This window comes from Oncorhynchus nerka, linkage group LG27 (assembly GCF_034236695.1).
Source record: "Oncorhynchus nerka isolate Pitt River linkage group LG27, Oner_Uvic_2.0, whole genome shotgun sequence".
In the NCBI taxonomy this organism is placed as follows: Eukaryota; Metazoa; Chordata; class Actinopteri; order Salmoniformes; family Salmonidae; genus Oncorhynchus; species Oncorhynchus nerka.
The window spans coordinates 52,048,252-52,065,936 of NC_088422.1; the positions used below are offsets into that span (position 1 = coordinate 52,048,252).

General features: G+C 42.8%; 1 protein-coding gene across 2 annotated transcripts in view; it reads left to right on the forward strand.

Annotated features, from left to right (window-relative positions):
• c5 (complement component 5) overlaps window positions 1–17,685 on the forward strand; it is a 56,907-nt gene extending 39,222 nt beyond the window's left edge. Inside the window, exons 29-40 of one of the 2 annotated variants that reach the window (XM_029638564.2) lie at window positions 9,159–9,314; window positions 9,678–9,740; window positions 11,818–11,911; window positions 12,226–12,265; window positions 12,888–12,990; window positions 14,230–14,304; window positions 14,485–14,590; window positions 14,683–14,769; window positions 14,957–15,046; window positions 15,225–15,308; window positions 16,973–17,111; window positions 17,239–17,685. In XM_029638564.2, coding sequence (XP_029494424.1) covers window positions 9,159–9,314; window positions 9,678–9,740; window positions 11,818–11,911; window positions 12,226–12,265; window positions 12,888–12,990; window positions 14,230–14,304; window positions 14,485–14,590; window positions 14,683–14,769; window positions 14,957–15,046; window positions 15,225–15,308; window positions 16,973–17,111; window positions 17,239–17,371 — 1,170 coding nt within the window. In that variant the 3' untranslated portion in view covers window positions 17,372–17,685. Of the gene's footprint in view, window positions 1–9,158; window positions 9,315–9,677; window positions 9,741–11,774; window positions 11,912–12,225; window positions 12,266–12,887; window positions 12,991–14,229; window positions 14,305–14,484; window positions 14,591–14,682; window positions 14,770–14,956; window positions 15,047–15,224; window positions 15,309–16,972; window positions 17,112–17,238 lie in introns of those variants that run through there. The other variant, XR_003860876.2, reaches the window with a different exon arrangement.

Consider the following 17,685-nt stretch of genomic DNA (forward strand, 5'->3'; position numbering starts at 1 on the left):
TTTGCCTGCATTGACGTCCCCGGGCAATGGAGCGCCTGGATGAGCATTTTCTTGTTTACTTATGGCCTTATACAGCTCATTGAGTGCGGTCTTAGTGCTAGCATTGGTTTGCAGTGGTAAATAGACGGCTACGAATAATATAAATGAGAACTCTCTAGGTAGATAGTTTGGTCTACAGCTTATCAACTCTACCTCAGGAGAGCAATACCTCGAGAATTCTTTAATATTAGACATTGCACACCAGAAGTTATTGACAAATAGAAACACACCCCTGCCCCTCGTCTTACCAGACGTAGCTGCTCTGTCCTGCCAATGCACGGAAAACCCAGCAAGCTCTATATTATCTGTGTCTCGGTGAAACATAAGATATTTGTTTTTAATGTCCCGTTGGTAAGATAGTCTCGACCGTAGATCATCAGGTTTGCTTTCCAGTGATTGCACATTGGCCAATAGATCCGATGGTAGTGCAATAATTAAAAAAACATAATTTCACTTTGACATATTGGGGTATTTTGTGTAGGCCAGGTACAATACAATCTAAATGTTATCCATTTTAAATTCAGGCTGTAACACAACAACATTTGGAATTAGTCAAGGTGTGCGAATACATTCTGAAGGCACTGTAAATGTTTTTTCTTCTGTCTTCTCTCTCTGGCAGCGACACAAATATTGAATTACTGTAGGTGAGTGTGCAGAGGCCCGTCGATTGGGGGCTTGACCACTTTGAGCGGGTCAAATCCGACTTAACAAGAACAGCCACCTTGTAACGTTGACGCAGGGAGTCAGGAAGCAGGTGCAGTTAAACTCTATCAGGGGTTGCTAAAACAGCTGTACTCAAAACAGTTTGTTATGGACTTGGGGCTCATGTATGACAGACTTGAACTCGCCCTACTGTCCGAGTGCTTAGCTGACAGAAACGCACCACCTCTATTGAGTATACTGACAAACTGATCCACCGCATGAACCTTATCATCACACCAACGATACCTAGCATCCAAATTCACTGCGTGTCTGCCTTGATGTTCATAAAACTCCACGGACCCCCTCTTGCACAGTGGAACCACTCTTGCGCAGTGGAACCCAGAACGATATCTGACCACTTCATTATGGTTCTGTCCTTTCAGCACCATGATTCAAAGGGCGCTCAAATCGCTTAAAATAACCCTCATCAAGATCTGTTGTCTAAGCATAGTAGTCCCACTTATTATGATTATTATTTCAAATAGAAGAGTATCACTTCTTACAATGATGCTCGTTTAGTAGGCCTGAAGTTAGATCAAAGCTAAATCAATGTCTCGTATGATCACGTAACCTAATGAATAATTTGTATTTTACATAGCCTAACAAAACGGAATATAATAGCATATACTGTAGCATAGTACCCTATAATATGTTACACCAATGTGGCAAAAACTCAACATGGTGCGCCACTAGGCAGGATTTAAGCTTTAATTTAAACAAAAATAGGCCTACAAGAAAGGCTAATAGTTTGTTAACTCCACATGCTTAATTTGTTCACAAACCAGTAATTCAAGAAGATCTAAATGCATATTCCCATGAAGCTGATTGAGATCATTTGATTGGCAGGCATGCAGTTTGGACATTTCACAGGTAAAACGTGAAGAATTATCATTCACGATTGACAGTGATGATGGCTTATTTTGAAATGAGGTATTCCTAACTTGATGTTTGATGGTATATTGAGACAATATGTGTGGGTGTAGGGAGACGTTGCAATTGGAAGATACATTTTATGCATAGGAATATTCTATAATGATATTCACAACCCAGTATCACAGATTATTGTGAAAAAGATACAAATTACTTATTGGAAATTTGTGACAGGCACACGAAAAAGTTGATTTTGTTCATGTCCAGTACACGATTTTGTGTACAGTGCCTTTCAATCATAGATAAAGACAGTAGGTTACATAAGACAGAAACGATAGGAGGGAGGCTGTTCGGGGAGGATGGGTTGGCATATAACGCAAACGTCAAACAACCCAAAGGTTGCGTGTTTGAATCTTATCACGGACAACTTTAGCATTTGAGCTAATTAGCAACTTTTCAACTACTTTTTACTTTTTAGCCAGCATGTTACCTAACCTTAACCCCTAGCCTAGTTAGCCTCCTTGCTAGCCTAGCTAATGTTAGCCACATCAAATTGGAATTTGTGTAATGTACACAAATGCGTTATGAAGAAAGAAAATCATGTAATACACACAAAAAAAATCAAATAAGTAATTTGTGTCTATATCACAATAAACTTTAATAGTGTGTTCGATATTCTGTCGGTACTAACTTTGATTGAGAAAATATGTATATTTTTTTTGTTCTCTCACCTATAAACATGGCAGTACACCACTGTTGGCATTGTTGACTTTGATTTTCATAATAGCAAGCTAGGACCTAGCAAGCTTGATGGTTATTTGAATCAGCTGTGTAGTGCTAGGGAAAAAAACTAAATGTGCATCCATTGGGGGACCCAGGCCCGAGTTTGGGAAACCCTGTTCTAGAGAACTGACATGAGCATGATGCTGCCCATTTCCGCATCAATTTAGCTTATAAAAGGCCTATTTTGTTTGAAGGTGATGTGTAGGAACTAGAACGTTTCAGTGATATTTCTGCTCTGCGCAGAAATATCACTCTACGCTGATAAGCTTATTCTTTGCCGTGTTATAGCCCTATTGGACAGGTATTACTAGAGACATTAGTTATGTAATTATTATCCAAGAATGTGCACTATTCCAGAGGACGATTCACACAGGATTCGTTTTTCCAAACTCCCCCCGTAATTAAAAAAAAAAACTAATTTAATTGACTCCTATGACGGAAGCCTGGAGGTTTTACTCTAGGCATGAAGATATTTCAAAGTCATGTGTATAAGGTTACTCGGATAAACTCGTGCTTGGCTGACAAATCTAGCTGGTTGATAAAATGAATCAGGTTATTTACAACTGGACTTGGAGCGAAAACCTACATGAAGGTAACTCTCCAGGAACAGGGTTGGAGAACCTGTTCTCTTCTCTGGGTTCCGTAGAAATTGAGAGATACATCATTGCGAAAGCCTATACTGTCGTGTATTGATGTGACATACTGATATATGACGTCACCGCATCAGTAGAGGAATGTGGGGCTTGTTACACGGACAATGATGGAGTAAAGACATGTTGAAGTTTACCTCTGAGTTTGGTTGATTTAATTCAGTATAAAATCTTATTAACGTAGCACAAGTTGTAAGTATAGGATTAAACAATGGCGAAGATGACAGTGTTTGAAAACTATAGTTAAATCTGAAAGGTGAGTTAGCGTAATCAAGATGGAAAACAATGTGCCAAAGTTTGACTGCTACAGTGAGCCTGCTACGCTAGGTCCATGCTGGACCAGGTGGTTGATGACGTTTGAGCTGTTCGCGGATGGTAAAGGATTAATACTATCCAGTGAAGTTGATGCTGTTACAAAACAATGGAGGAGAGCTTTGCTTCTAGATCGTGCTGGGACAGCTGTGCAGGACATTTTCTTCACACTCACAGACACTGGAGAACCAACAGACTAAGTCAGGGCTGTGGCTGCGTTAAATGCATACTTCGTGCCACATGTAAAAACAGAGTTTCCGAGTGTCACGTTCTGACCTTATTTATTTTGTTCTGTCTTTGTGTTACGTGTGTATGTCACCAGACAGGACTGTTTTGTTTTGTTTGTTAATTTTGTTATTTTTGTATTGATTCAGTGTTCAGTGCTTCCTTTAATTAAAATTATGAACACTTACCATTCTGCGCTTTGGTCCTCGTCTCTTTCTCCCAAATACGATCGTTACAGAAACACCCACCACAAAAGGACCAAGCAGCGTGGTAACGGGCAGCAGCAGCAGAAGCAGCGGTCGCAGGACTCCTAGACATGGGAGGAGATTCTGGACGGCAAGGGACCAGGGGCACAGGCTGGAGAATATCGCCGCCCCAAGGCTGAGCTGAAGGCAGCGAAAGCCGAGAGGCGGTGGTATGAGGAGGCAGCACGGCGGCGTGGCTGGAAGCCCGAGAGGCAGCCCCAAAAATGTATTGGAGGGGGCACACATGGAGTGTGGCGAAGGCAGGTAGGAGACCTGCGCCAACTTCCCATGCTTACCGGAGAGCGAGAGGGACCGGGCAGGCACCGTGTTATACGGTGGAGCGCACGGTGTCTCCGGTGCGTGTGCATAGCCCGGTGTGGTACATTCCAGCTCCTCGTATCAGCCGGGCTAGAGTGGGCATCGAGCCAGGTGCCATGAAGCCCGCTCTACGCATCTGGTCTCCAGTTCGTCTCCTCGGGCCGGTGTACATGGCACCAGCCTTATGCATGGTGTCCCCGGTTCGCCAGCACAGCCCAGTGCTGGCTACGGGGAGCATTCAACCGGGGAGCATTCAACCAGGTAAGGTTGGGCAGGCTCGGTGCTCAAGAGCTCCCGTGTGCCTTCACGGTCCGGTCTGTTCAGTGCCACCTCCACGTACCAGCCCTTCGGTGGCAGCCCCCCACACCAGGCTGTCTCTCCGTCTTCTCCCTACAGGTGCTCCCGCCTGTCCAGTGCTGTCAGAGCCTTCCTCCTCTCCGGCGCTGCCAGAGTCTCCCGTCTGTCCTGAGCTGCCAGAGCCATCAGTCTGTCCTGAGCTGCCAGAGCCGCCAGTCTGTCCTGAGCTGCCAGAGCCGCCAGTGTGTCCTGAGCTGTCAGTCAGCCAGGAGCTGCCAGAGCCATCAGTCAGCCAGGAGCTGCCAGAGCCGCCAGTCAGCCAGGAGCTGCCAGAGCCGTCAGTCTGCCAGGACCTGCCAGAGGCAGGACATCACCACTGACCTATTGGGTTCACTACCAACAGGACACTCAATACTTGTAGTTGTATTACAGCAGATATTATGAAAATGATATCATGCAATCTGCTACCGCAGAAAAGGAGTCTGGAGACTATTTTCAGTCATCATGGTCTACCATTAACAATCTGATCTGATTTTGGCCCACAGTACATGTTATCCCAGTTCCAGAACTTCTGCCAGGAAAATAGGATACAGCATGAAAAAACGATGCCAAAATGGGCAAAGGTAAATGGTGAAGTGGAGTGGAAAAATGCCTCCTTCATGAAACGGATTCGCATTGCACAAGCTGAGGGGCTGGACTGGAAGCAGGAGCTATGCAAGTATTTTCACAGTGTACAGGTCCATTGATCACTATACCATGGGCAGGAGCCCAGCTGAGCTCATTTTCTAAAGGAAAATGAGGTGGAAGCTTCCGGATATAGCTACACCACAGTGACCTGGAGACACAGGAATATGATGCTCAGCAGAAAGGGAAATCCAAGATCTATGCAGACAACCGTCGCAGAGCCAAACACTCTGACGTGGACATCGGAGACCAGGTTCTCCTAAAACAGGACAAAACACACAAGTTCACAACACCCTTCAAACGATATCACACACTGTGATCAATGAAGAGGGAAACAATGTGGTTGTTCAATCTCCAACCAGGACCAGGTTTTCAAGGAATACAACATTCGTAAAGAGGTATACAATTGAGGAGCCAGATCCACAACCAAAGGACACCACACAACTGAAAGAGACTGTGGAACAGAGTCCTACTCTGAGACATTACATAGAGTCCAACCAGACTATTTGTGAGGGATCACCCCAAAGACCACGGACACCCAAGCCAGTCAAGTCTCACAGACAAATTAAACTGCCACAGAAGTTAACAGACTTTGTCATAAACTAATTATCCTGTACTGCAAGGGGTAAAAAAAAAACAGAATAAACTGAAAAATGAAATGACAAGTACAAAGGACTAATGCGAAGACTTTGAATATTTGTTATGTTGTAAAAAATGTTTTGTTACATTAAGAAAGAATAATAATAATACTGTTTTGTTTTGCTTAGAAGTAAGCTTAAAAAGGAAAGTCCATTAGGAGAACAGAAATAATAAGACACTGAACATATTTCAGTTGTTTATTGGTAAAAACAAAGGTTTCTATATAGGTAAAGAACTAGTGTTGTTGTGTATGTCAGGTTGACGTTGAAGTTCATATCCAAGTAAAGGAGGGATGTCATGTATTGATGTGACGTACTGATATATGACGTCACCACATCAGTAAAGGAATGTGGGACTTGTTACACGGAGAGTGATGGAGTAAAGACATGTTGAAGTTTAGCGCCTGAGTCTGGTGGATTTAACTCAGTATAATATTTTAATTTAGCACAAGTTGGAAGTATACGATTAAACATATACATAGTTTGATTACGGATAAACTAAACTAAACTACAGGACTGTTTTGTTAGCACAGACTGGAATATGTTCCGGGGTTCTTCCGATGGCATTGAGGAGTACACCACATCAGTCACTGGCTTCATCAATAAGTGCATCGATGACGTTGTACCCACAGTGACTGTACGTACATGCCTCAACCAGAAGCCATGGATAACAGGCAACATCCACATTGAGCTAAAGGGTGGATACCTAGTCAGTCACACAACTGAAATGTGTCTTGCCGCATTCAACCCAACCCCTCTGGATCAGAGAGGTGTAGGGGCTGCCTTAATTGACATCCACAGTGCCCTGGGAACAGTGGATCAACTGCCTTGCTCAGGGGCAGAACAACAGATTTTTACCATGTCAGCTCAGGGATTTGATTCAGCAACCTTTCGGTTAATGGCCTAACGCTCTAACCACTAGGCTACCATAGAGCTGTTTTCAAGGAGCGGGACTTTAACCCCGAAGCTTATAAGAAATCCTGCTATGCCCTCCGACGAACCATCAAACAGGCGAAGCGTCAATACAGGACTTAGATCGAATCATACTACACTGGCTCCGATGATCGTCAGATGTGACATGGCTTGCAAACTATTACAGACTGCAAAGGGAAGCACAGCCGAGAGCTGCCCAGTGACACGTGCCTACCAGACCAGCTAAATAACTTCTATGCTCGCTTTGAGGCAAGTAACACTGAAACATGCATGAGAGCATCAGCTGTCCCAGATAACTGTGTGACCACGCTCTCCGCAGCCGATGTGAGTTAGACCTTTAAACAGGTCAACCTCTCCCTGTCCGAGTCTGTAATACCAACATGTTTTAAGCAGACAACCATAGTGCCTGTGCCCAAGAACACTAAGGTAACCTGCCTAAATGACTACCGACCCGTAGCACTCACGTCTGTAGCCCTGAAGTGCTTTGAAAGGCTGGTCATGGCTCAGATCAACACCATTATCCCAGAAACCCAAGATCCACTCCAATTTGCATAAGCCCCAACAGATCCACAGATGATGCAATCTCGATTGCACTCCACACTGCCCTTTCCCACGTGGACAAAAGAAACACCTATGTGAGAATGCTATTCATTGACTACAGCTCAGCGTTCAACACCATAGTGCCCTCAAAGCTCATCACTAAGCTAAGGACCCTGGGACTAAACATCTCCCTCTGCAACTGGATCCTGGACTTCCTGATGGGCCGCCCCCAGGTGGTAAGGGTAGGTAACAACACATCCGCCACGCTGATCCTCAACATGGTGGCCCCTCAGGGGTGCGTGCTCAGTCCCCTCCTGTACTCCCTGTTCATGACTGCATGGCCAAGCACGACTCCAACACCATCATTAAGTTTGCCGATGACACAACAGTGATAGACCTGATCACAGACAATGATGAGACAGCCTATAGGGAGGAGGTCAGAGACCTGACCGTGTAGTGCAAGGATAACAACCTCTCCCTCAACGTGGTCAAGACAAAGATGATGATTATGGACGACAGGAAAAAGAGGACCGAGCACGCCCCCATTCTCATTGACGGAGCTGTAGTGGAGCAGGTTGAGAGCTTCAGGTTCCTTTGCGTCCACATCACCAACAAACTAACATGGTCCAAGCATACCAAGACAGTTGTGAAGAGGGCACGACAAAACCTACTCCCCCTCAGAAGACTGAAAAGATTTGTCATGGGTCCTCAGATCCTCAAAAGGTTCTACAGCTGCACCATCGAGAGCATCCTGGTTGCATCACTGCCTGGTATGGCATCTGCTCGGCCTCCGACCGTAAGACACTACAGAGCGTATGGCCCAGTACATCACTGGGGCCAAGCTTTCTGCCATCCAGGACCTCTATACCAGGTGGTGTCAGAGGAAAGCCCTAAAAATTGTCAGACTCCAGCCACCCTAGTCTTACACTGTTTTCTCTGCTACCGCTTGGCAAGCGGTACCAGAGCACCAAGTCTAGGTCAAAGAGGCTTCTAAACAGCATCTACCCCCAAGCCATAAGTGTCCTGAACATCTAATCAAATGGCTACCCAGACTATTTGCATTGCCACCCCCTCCCCCTTCTACACTGCTGCTACTCTCTGTTATATATGCATAGTCATTTTAATAACTCTACCTACAAGTACATATTTCCTCAATTACCGCAACTAACCGATCCCCCCGCACATTGACTCTGTACCGGTACACCCTGTATATAGCCTCGCCATTGTTATTTTACTGCTGCTGTTTAATTATTTGTTATGTTTATTTTTGTATTTTTCTACTTATCTATTTTTTACTTAACACATTTTTCTTCTTAACTTCTTAAAGCATTGTTGGTTAAGGGCTTGTAAGTAAGCATTTCACTGTAAGTTTCTACACCAGTTGTATTCTGCGCATGTTACAAATCAAATTTGATTTGTTTTGGATGCACGGTTCTGACTGACGGCCTGGTGGCCGGCATTCCTGGCTGTGCCCCTCCCCTCTCTCCCTCCCTGGCTAGCTGCATCTTTCTTTACTGTAAAAGTTGCGAGAGTTGGCATTCTCGGAAGTAGCCTATGGCAACTAGCTAGTTTCCTCCATTGCAAAATACTGACTCTTAGGGACTCGATCCCTAGCGGAATAGAGGCTTGACACACAGAAATGGGAGGAATGGACTCCCCACCACTAGTCATGGCACATACCTTCCACTTTGTTCAATAATTTCCATAACACATAGCCCCTTGTTGATTATCCCTTACATAATTATATGCCATTTAGCAGACGCTTTTATCCAAAGCGACTTACAGTCATGCATATATTTTAACGTAAGTCCCAGGAATTGAACTGATTATTCTGGTGTTGCAAGTGTCATGCTCTACCAGCTGAGCTACAGAAGACCACCTACACCTTCTTCATCACACTACTGTATGTCATCTCTACACAGGACACTATTCTCACCCTGGAGGCTCTGACTGAGTACAGCAGAGTGGTCAAATATACCAAGCTGGATCTGTTGATTGAGGCGTCCTACTTAAAGACGAGGGAACAACTGGGGAAAATTGTGCTCACCCAGAAGAAACCTGTGGGCAAACCAATAGAGGTAAGGGCTTACCCCCACCCTCACACGCTGTGTGACCCCAAATTTACACACTGCCTGCAAAAAGACCACTTCTTCTCAATGAGACCATCTTTTCCTTGGGTTTTCCTGTGACTATGATGTATCGGGTCAATGATATTTGCAGTATAACCTGATCATGATCTCAATCATTTATGTACTGATGTAGTTTCTTCAGCATCTACCCCTATGGCACATTTCATACTGATCTTTGCTAAATGAACCCTGAAGTTGCAGTACAGACTATATATTATATCTCTCATGTGCTGTGTTTGTATGTTTCCTCGCTATTTTCTGTCTCCCATCTAATTCATGATTATACAGTCATACTGTGTCTCATTTTAACAGGTGACTGAGGATAAAGATGTCAGAGTGTCCACAGGCTTTGGTACAGGAGTCTCCATTGTCCAGGTAAGTTACATCCATCCTCTGTTGCGTTACTCAATGTCCTTCTAAACAGAAGTTGATTATGGGCTCCCGAGTGGTTTAAGTTTAAGGCACTGCATTTCAGTGCAAGAGGCATCACTACAGTCCCTGGCTTGATTCCAGGCTGTATCACATCTGGCTGTGATTGGGAGTCCCATAGGGCCGCGCACAATTGGCCCAGCGTCGGCCGGGTTAGGCTGTCATTGTAAATAAGAATATGTTCCTAACTGACTTGCCTAGTTAAATGAAGGTATAATTTAAAAATATATCTTAAAGTCTTATTTCATGCTCACATTAAAGATGCAATTATGTGATTGAAACATAAAGTGTCAAGAAAAAGTATGTGAACCCTTTGGAAATACCTGGATTTCTGCATAAATTGGCCATAAAATTTGATCTGATCTTCATCTAGGTCACAACAATAGACAAACAGTCTGCTTAAACTAATAACGCATAACAAAATTATACGTTTTCATGTCTTTATTGAACACACCGTGCAAACATTCACAGTGCAGGGTGGGAAAAGTATGTGAACCGTTAGATTTAATTACTGGTTGACCTTTCTGGCAGCAATAACCTCAACCAAACGTTTTCTGTAGTTGCGGATCACACCTGCACAACGGTCAGAAGGAATTTTGGACCATTCCTCTTTACAAAACTGTTTCAGTTCAGCAATATTCTTGGGATGTCTGGTGTGAACTGCTCTCTTGAGGTCATGCCACAGCGTCTCAATCGGGTTGAGGTCAGGACTCTGACTGGGCCACTCCAGATGGCGTATTTTCTTCTGTTGAAGCCATTCTGTTGTTGATTTACTTCTGTGTTTTGGGTCGTTGTCCTGTTGCATCACCCAACTTCTGTTGATCTTCAATTGGCGGACAGATAGCCTAACATTCTCCTGCAAAATGTCTTGATAAACTTAGGAATTCTGTTTTCCGTCGATGATAGCAACCTATCCAGGCCCTGAGGCAGCAAAGCAGCCCCAAACCATGATGCTCCCTCCACCATACTTTACAGTTGGGATGAAGTTTTGATGTTTGGAAGGCACAGCACACCAACAACTCAACTGTAGTTTCATCTGTCCACAGTAGCGCTGTGGAACAGTAGCGCTGTGGAACATCCAGGTGCACTTGTGCAAACCTCAGACGAGCAGCAATGGGGTTTTTGGACAGCAGTGGCTTCTTCCGTGGTGTCCTCCCATGAACACCATTCTTGTTTAGTGTTTTACGTATCGTAGATTTGTCAACAGAGATGTTAGCATGTTCCAGAGATTTCTGTAAGTCTTTAGCTGACAGTTTAGGATTCTTCTTACCCTCATTGAGCATTCTGAGCTGTGCTTTTGCAGTTATCTTTGCAGGATGGCCACTCCTAGGGAGAGTAGCAACAGTGCTGAACTTTCTCAATTTATAGACAATTTGTCTTACCCTGGACTGATAAACATCAAGGCTTTTAGAGATACTTTTGTAACCCTTTACAGCTTTATGCAAGTCAACAATTCTTAATATTAGGTCTTCTGAGATCTCTTTGGTTCAGGGCATGGTTCACATCAGGAAATGCTTCTTGTGAATAGCAAACTCTAATTTTGTGAGTGTTTTTTATAAGGCAAGGCAGCTCTAACAAACATCTCCAATCTTGTCTCATTGATTGGACTCCAGGTTAGCTGACTCCTGACTCCAATTAGCTTTTGGAGAAGTCATTAGCCCAGGGGTTCACATACTTTTTCCAACCTACACTGTGAATGTTCAAATAATGTATTCAATATAGACAAGAAAAATACAATCATTTGTGTTATTAGTTTAAGCCCACTATGTTTGTCTATTGTTGTGATTTAGATGAAGATCAGATCAAATGTTATGACCAATTAATGCAGAAATCCAGGTAATTCCAAAGGGTTCACATACTTTATCTTGCCACTGTACATTTAAGTAATGATTTACATATACCCATTCATTCTTGAAGAATTTATGTTATGCCTCATGAGCTTAGTTCAACTGTCATACCCAATTGTTGTTTCAACTCTAGATTGCCCCATTAAAGAGTATGCTCAATTCTTATCTGACAACAGATGAAAACCGTTTATTATAAAACAACAGAGACCAACAAAAACTGCAAATTTGACATTTCCATTGAAGTGCATCATCCTAACAAAAAGTCCAAAGGTATGACAGTGAATCAATGTCTGTAAACTTACTACAACCATTTCTCTCACAATAAACATGGAAACAAATATACAATACCAGTCAACAGTTTGGACACACCTACTCATTCAAGGATTTTCTTTATTTGAACTAGTTTGATTTGTTGAACACTTTTTTTTGTTACTACATGATTCCATATGTGTTATTTCATAGTTTTGATGTCTTCATTATTATTCTACAATGTAGAAAATAGTAAAAATAAATAAAAGCACTGGAATGAGTAGGTGTGTCCAAACGTTTGACTGGTACTGTAGCTTTAATTTCTACTTCACCAGATACTATGCTGCATTCGTCTCGAATTGTCGCATGTGCAAAGTGAGTAAAATATTTGGTGTTTTTTTTAATTAATCGAATAAAAAACATGAGCTGGCGCACACCCAGAGGAAATGATTTTATGTCGAGGTGCTGACTGACGGAGAATAAACTCTAAGCTATGAAAATAAATAGTCACACACTCTATATATTAGTTCACAGTAATTTATTGAGTAAATCACCATCCTTTTATTTGTATTTGAATTTATTAGGGATCCCCATTAGCTGCTGCCAAAGCAGCAGCTACTCTTCCTGGGGTCCAGCAAAATTAAGGCAGTTTATACAATTTTAAAACATTACAATACATTCACAGATTTCACAATACACTGTGTGCTTTCATGCCCCTACTCCACCACTACCACATATCTGCTGTACTAAATCCATGTGTATGTATTGCGCGCACGCTTGTGTATGTGTGTGCATGTGTATGCGTGTGTCTGTGTCAATGTTTGTGTTGCTTCACAGTCCCCGCTGTTCCATAAGGTGTTTTTTGTATCTGTTTTAATGTAATTAAAATACAAAGAAAACCTAACGCTATCTCCACCACTGTAAAGACAATGTGCATTTCTGTATAGTAAAATATACTTCATAGAACAGTGCTTAAATTGTCTCATATGTTTTAAAGATACAATCCCCCTCCAAACGAGGTATTCACTGACTCCAGCCACACAGTCATGGAAATCCAACTACCCACTGGGGTGCAACCCTTCCAAGAAGATCTGAATATGGTAATTAACATATTCATGTTTTCCACTTTCTCCTAAATCTACACTGAACAAGTGTTGGTCCCATGTTTCATGAGCTGAAATAAAAGATCCCAGAAATGTTCCATATGCACAAAAAAAATGTATCTCCTATTGTGTGCACAACTTTGTTTACATCCCTGTTAGTGAGCATTTTTCCTTTGCCAAGATAATCCATTCACCTGACAGGTGTGGCATATCAAGAAGCTGATTAAACAGCATAATCATTACACAGGTGCACCAATAAAAGGCCACTCTAAAATGTGTCACAGATGTCTCAAGTTTTGAGGGAGCGTGCAATTAGCATGCTGACTGCAGGATTGTCCACCAGAGTGGTTGCCAGAAAATGTAATGTTCATTTCTTTACCATAAGCCATTGTCGTTTTAGAGAATTTGGCAGTACGTCCAACCAGCCTAGGACCTCCACATCCGGCTTCTTTACCTGCGGAATCATCTGAGACCAGCCAGCTGATGAAACTGTGGGTTTTGACAACCAAATAATTTCTGCACAAATTGTCAGAAATCGTTTCAGGGAAGCTCATCTGCATTCTCGTCGTCCTCACCAGGGTCTTGACCTGACAGTTTTCTATGGACAACAAACACAATTGCATTTTATCGATGGCAATTTGAATTCACAGAGATACTGTGACGAGATCCGAGGCCTATTGTTGTGCTATTCATTCGCCGCCATCCCCTCATGTTTCAACATGCATGGCCCCATGTCGCAAGAATTTGTACACAATTCCTGTAAGCTGAAAATGTCCCAGTTCTTCCATTCACCAGACATGTCACCAATTGAGCATGTTTGGGATGCTCTGGATCTACGTGTACGACAGCGCGTTCCAGTTCCCGCCAAAATCGAGCAACTTTGCACAGCCATTAAAGAGGTGTTGAACAACACAATCAACAGCCTGATCAACTCTATGGAGATGTAACGAGATGTAGCGCTGCATGAGGCAAATGGTGGTCACACCTAGATACTGACTGGTTTTCTGATCCACGCCACAACCTTTTTTAAAAGATATCTCTGACCAACAGATGCATATCTGTATTCCCAGTCATCTGAAATCCATACATTAGGGCCTAATTAATTTATTTCAATTGAGAGATTTCCTTATATGAACTGTAACTCAGTAAAATCCATATTTTTGTTCAGTGTATTTGTACACTGTTCCACATGAATGAAATGGCCTGTTTTTGGTTGTGTGATCAACTCCCTCACAGTTTCGGGATGGACTGGAATCTGTGATATCTGACTACAAGATCACAGGAGACAAGGTTGTGCTTCAGCTGGACTCGGTAAATTCCGCTTATCTTCTCTTCTGCTATTGGAACATGTTGGTTTAGGTGTGGACATTCAAATAAATCATATAATGTAGTCCTGTACTGTAGTTTAAATTTGTCCTAATACTTTAGTCCTATACGTTTGTTCAAGTGTGTCATATAATGTTAACACTGTCATTGCCTTTCACACTACAGGTCCCCTTTGACCAATTCGTCTGTGTGGGATTCCGTATAAAAGAACTCTTTCGAGTTGGCATGGTCAGTGCTTCCTTGTTTAAAATCTACGAGTACAATGATCAAGGTACAGTATGGCGGAAAACAAAACCCATAGAAACTAATATACCACAGGAAGTTTGAGCAACTTTAAAATAATCCTTCTCTATTGCTCCACAGAGAGCCAATGTTCCAAGCTCTACTCCCCTCCTATAGAAACCAAGCTACTGCGGCTTTGTGTAGGGGAACAGTGCCACTGCATGGCAGGTAAGTCATATGGGCTCAGAGGACAGTGGTGTTTGCGAGTAAATTATAAGCATTGAAGATGTATGGAGGGTGGAACATGAGTGGGTTTGGATAAAACTGGTTGGTCATTTGTTCAAGTTAATGTAAATTATGGGTGATTACTTTGTTTATTTTTATTTGTGACTGCAATCCGTTGCTGTGATGATAGCGGAATGCTGCAACTTCAAATCAGAGATGGATCCCAGCATCACTGCTGAGAAAAGAAGACAAACTACCTGCCGTGACAATATAAAATATGGTAAGATGGTACTTTGTTAGAACTTTTACCACCTCATCAGTAAAAATGGTCTCCAATGCCCAATTGATTTATTGAAGAAATTTCACATTTGTAGGCAGTCTTTTTGGTATGATGAGCTTATTCTATTTGTTTTGTTTAGGAGGACTTGCATATGATATGTTTGCGTCTTTTCTCGCAGCTTTCAAGGTAAAAATCAAATCCATTGCGGAAGAAGGTGATTTTAGTACTTATGTGGCAAATGTGGAGGATCCCTTCAAAAGGGGTAAGTCTATCTCCTATAAAAACTTTTTAAAGTGAAGTAAGAAATATATATATGTACAGTAAAAGTGAGTACACCCCTCACATTTTTGTAAATATGAGTATATCTTTTCATGTGACAACACTGAAGAAATGACACTACAATGTAAAGTAGTGAGTGTACAGCTTGTATAACAGTGTAAATTTGCTGTCCCCTCAAAATAACTCAACACACAGCCATTAATGTCTAAACCGCTGGCAACAAAAGTGAGTACACCCCTAAGTGAAAATGTCCAAATTGGGCCCAAAGTGTCAATATTTTGTATGGCCACCCTCATTTTCCAGCACTGCCTTAACCGTCTTGGGCATGGAGTTCACCAGAGCTTCACAGGTTGCCACTGGAGTCCTCTTCCACTCCTCCATGACGACATCACGGAGCTGGTGGATGTTAGAGACCTTGCACTCCTCCACCTTCCGTTTGAGGATGCCCCACAGATGCTCAATAGGGTTTAGGTCTGGAGACATGCTTGGCCAGTCCATCACCTTTACCCTCAGCTTCTTTAGCAAGGCAGTGGTCGTCTTGGAGGTGTGTTTGGGGTCGTTATCATGTTGGAATACTGCTCTGCGGCCCAGTCTCCGAAGAGAGGGGATAATGCTCTGCTTTCAGTATGTCACAATACATGTTGGCATTCATGGTTCCCTCAATGAACTGTAGCTCCCCAGTGCCGGCAGCACTCATGCAGCCCCAGACCATGACACTCCCACCACCATGCTTCACTGTAGGCAATACACACTTGTATTTGTACTCCTCACCTGGTTGCCGCCACACACGCTTGACACCATCTGAACCAAATAAGTTTATCTTGGTCTCATCAGACCACAGGACATGGTTCCAGTAATCCATGTCCTTAGTCTGCTTGTCTTCAGCAAACTGTTTGCGGGCTTTCTTGTGCATCATCTTTAGAAGAAGCTTCCTTCTGGGACGACAGCCATGCAGACCAATTTGATGCAGTGTATGGTCTGAGCACTGACAGGCTGACCCCCCACCCCTTCAACCTCTGCAGCAATGCTGGCAGCACTCATACGTCTATTTCCCAAAGACAACCTCTGGATATGACGCTGAGCACATGCACTCAACTTCTTTGGTCGACCATGGCGAGGCCTGTTCTGAGTGGAACCTGTCCAGTTAAACCGCTGTACGGTTTTGGCCACCGTACTACAGCTCAGTTTCAGGGTCTTTGCAATCTTCTGATAGCCCAGGCCATCTTTATGGAGAGCAACAATTATTTTCAGATCCTCAGAGAGTTCTTTGCCATGAGGTGCCATGTTGAACTTCCAGTGACCAGTCAGTATGAGGGAGTGTGAGAGCGATGACACCGAATTGAACACACCTGCTCCCCATTCACACCTGAGACCTTGTAACACTAACGAGTCACATGACACCGGGGAGGGAAAATGGCTAATTGGGCCCAATTTGGCTGTGCGTTGAGTTATTTTGAGGGGACAGCAAATTTACACTGTTATACAAGCTGTACACTCACTACTTTACATTGTAGCAAAGTGTCATGTCTTTGGTGTTGTCACATGAAAAGATATACTCAAATATTTACAAAAATGTGAGGGGTGTACTCACTTTTGTGATATACTGTATATGTGTTTAACTTTATTCCTGTTTTGTGTAAATGACAGGGTTGGACAATGTCAATATCAACACAGAGGTGGAATTTGTCAAAAAGGCCAGTTGCAGTTCTGTGGATATGAAGATTGGTGGGCAGTACCTGATCATGGGTGCAGACAGCATGCAGATACGAGTTGGCAGAAGTTATAAGTGAGTGTGTGCATTGGTCTTTATTTTGGATTACAAAAATATTGTAAAACTTGGCTACTGACAATATACTGTTGCACTATAACCACGTCTTTTTTGATTCAGGTCTGACCTTAACCCTATGTTTCAGGTATAGATACCCTTTGGATTCCCAGGCTACAGTTGAGATGTGGCCAACTGAATGTGAGGGAAGTCCCGCCTGCACTAAATATGTAGACATTCTGAATGATTATGCAGAACGTGTTCTATTTGAAGGCTGTTAAAGGGGCACTTCACCCTTTTTCAACACCAAATTCATAATCTCCAGCACCAAGACAAAAAACGGCAGGTTTAAGTTCAGGAGACACTGATGACATCATCTGGTGTGCATCACATGACAACTATGAGCAGGCAAAGGTTGCTTTAGACACATTTAGGCATTTTTTGTTTATAGCAGCTAAATATAAAAGGAAACAGCAAGATACTAACTCAGAAAGACACAACATAATTTTATGATATGGTGTTTTTAGGATTATTAGGAATACATAACCGTGCCATAGGTCTCATTAATTTTGTACAAATAAACAGATGATATGGA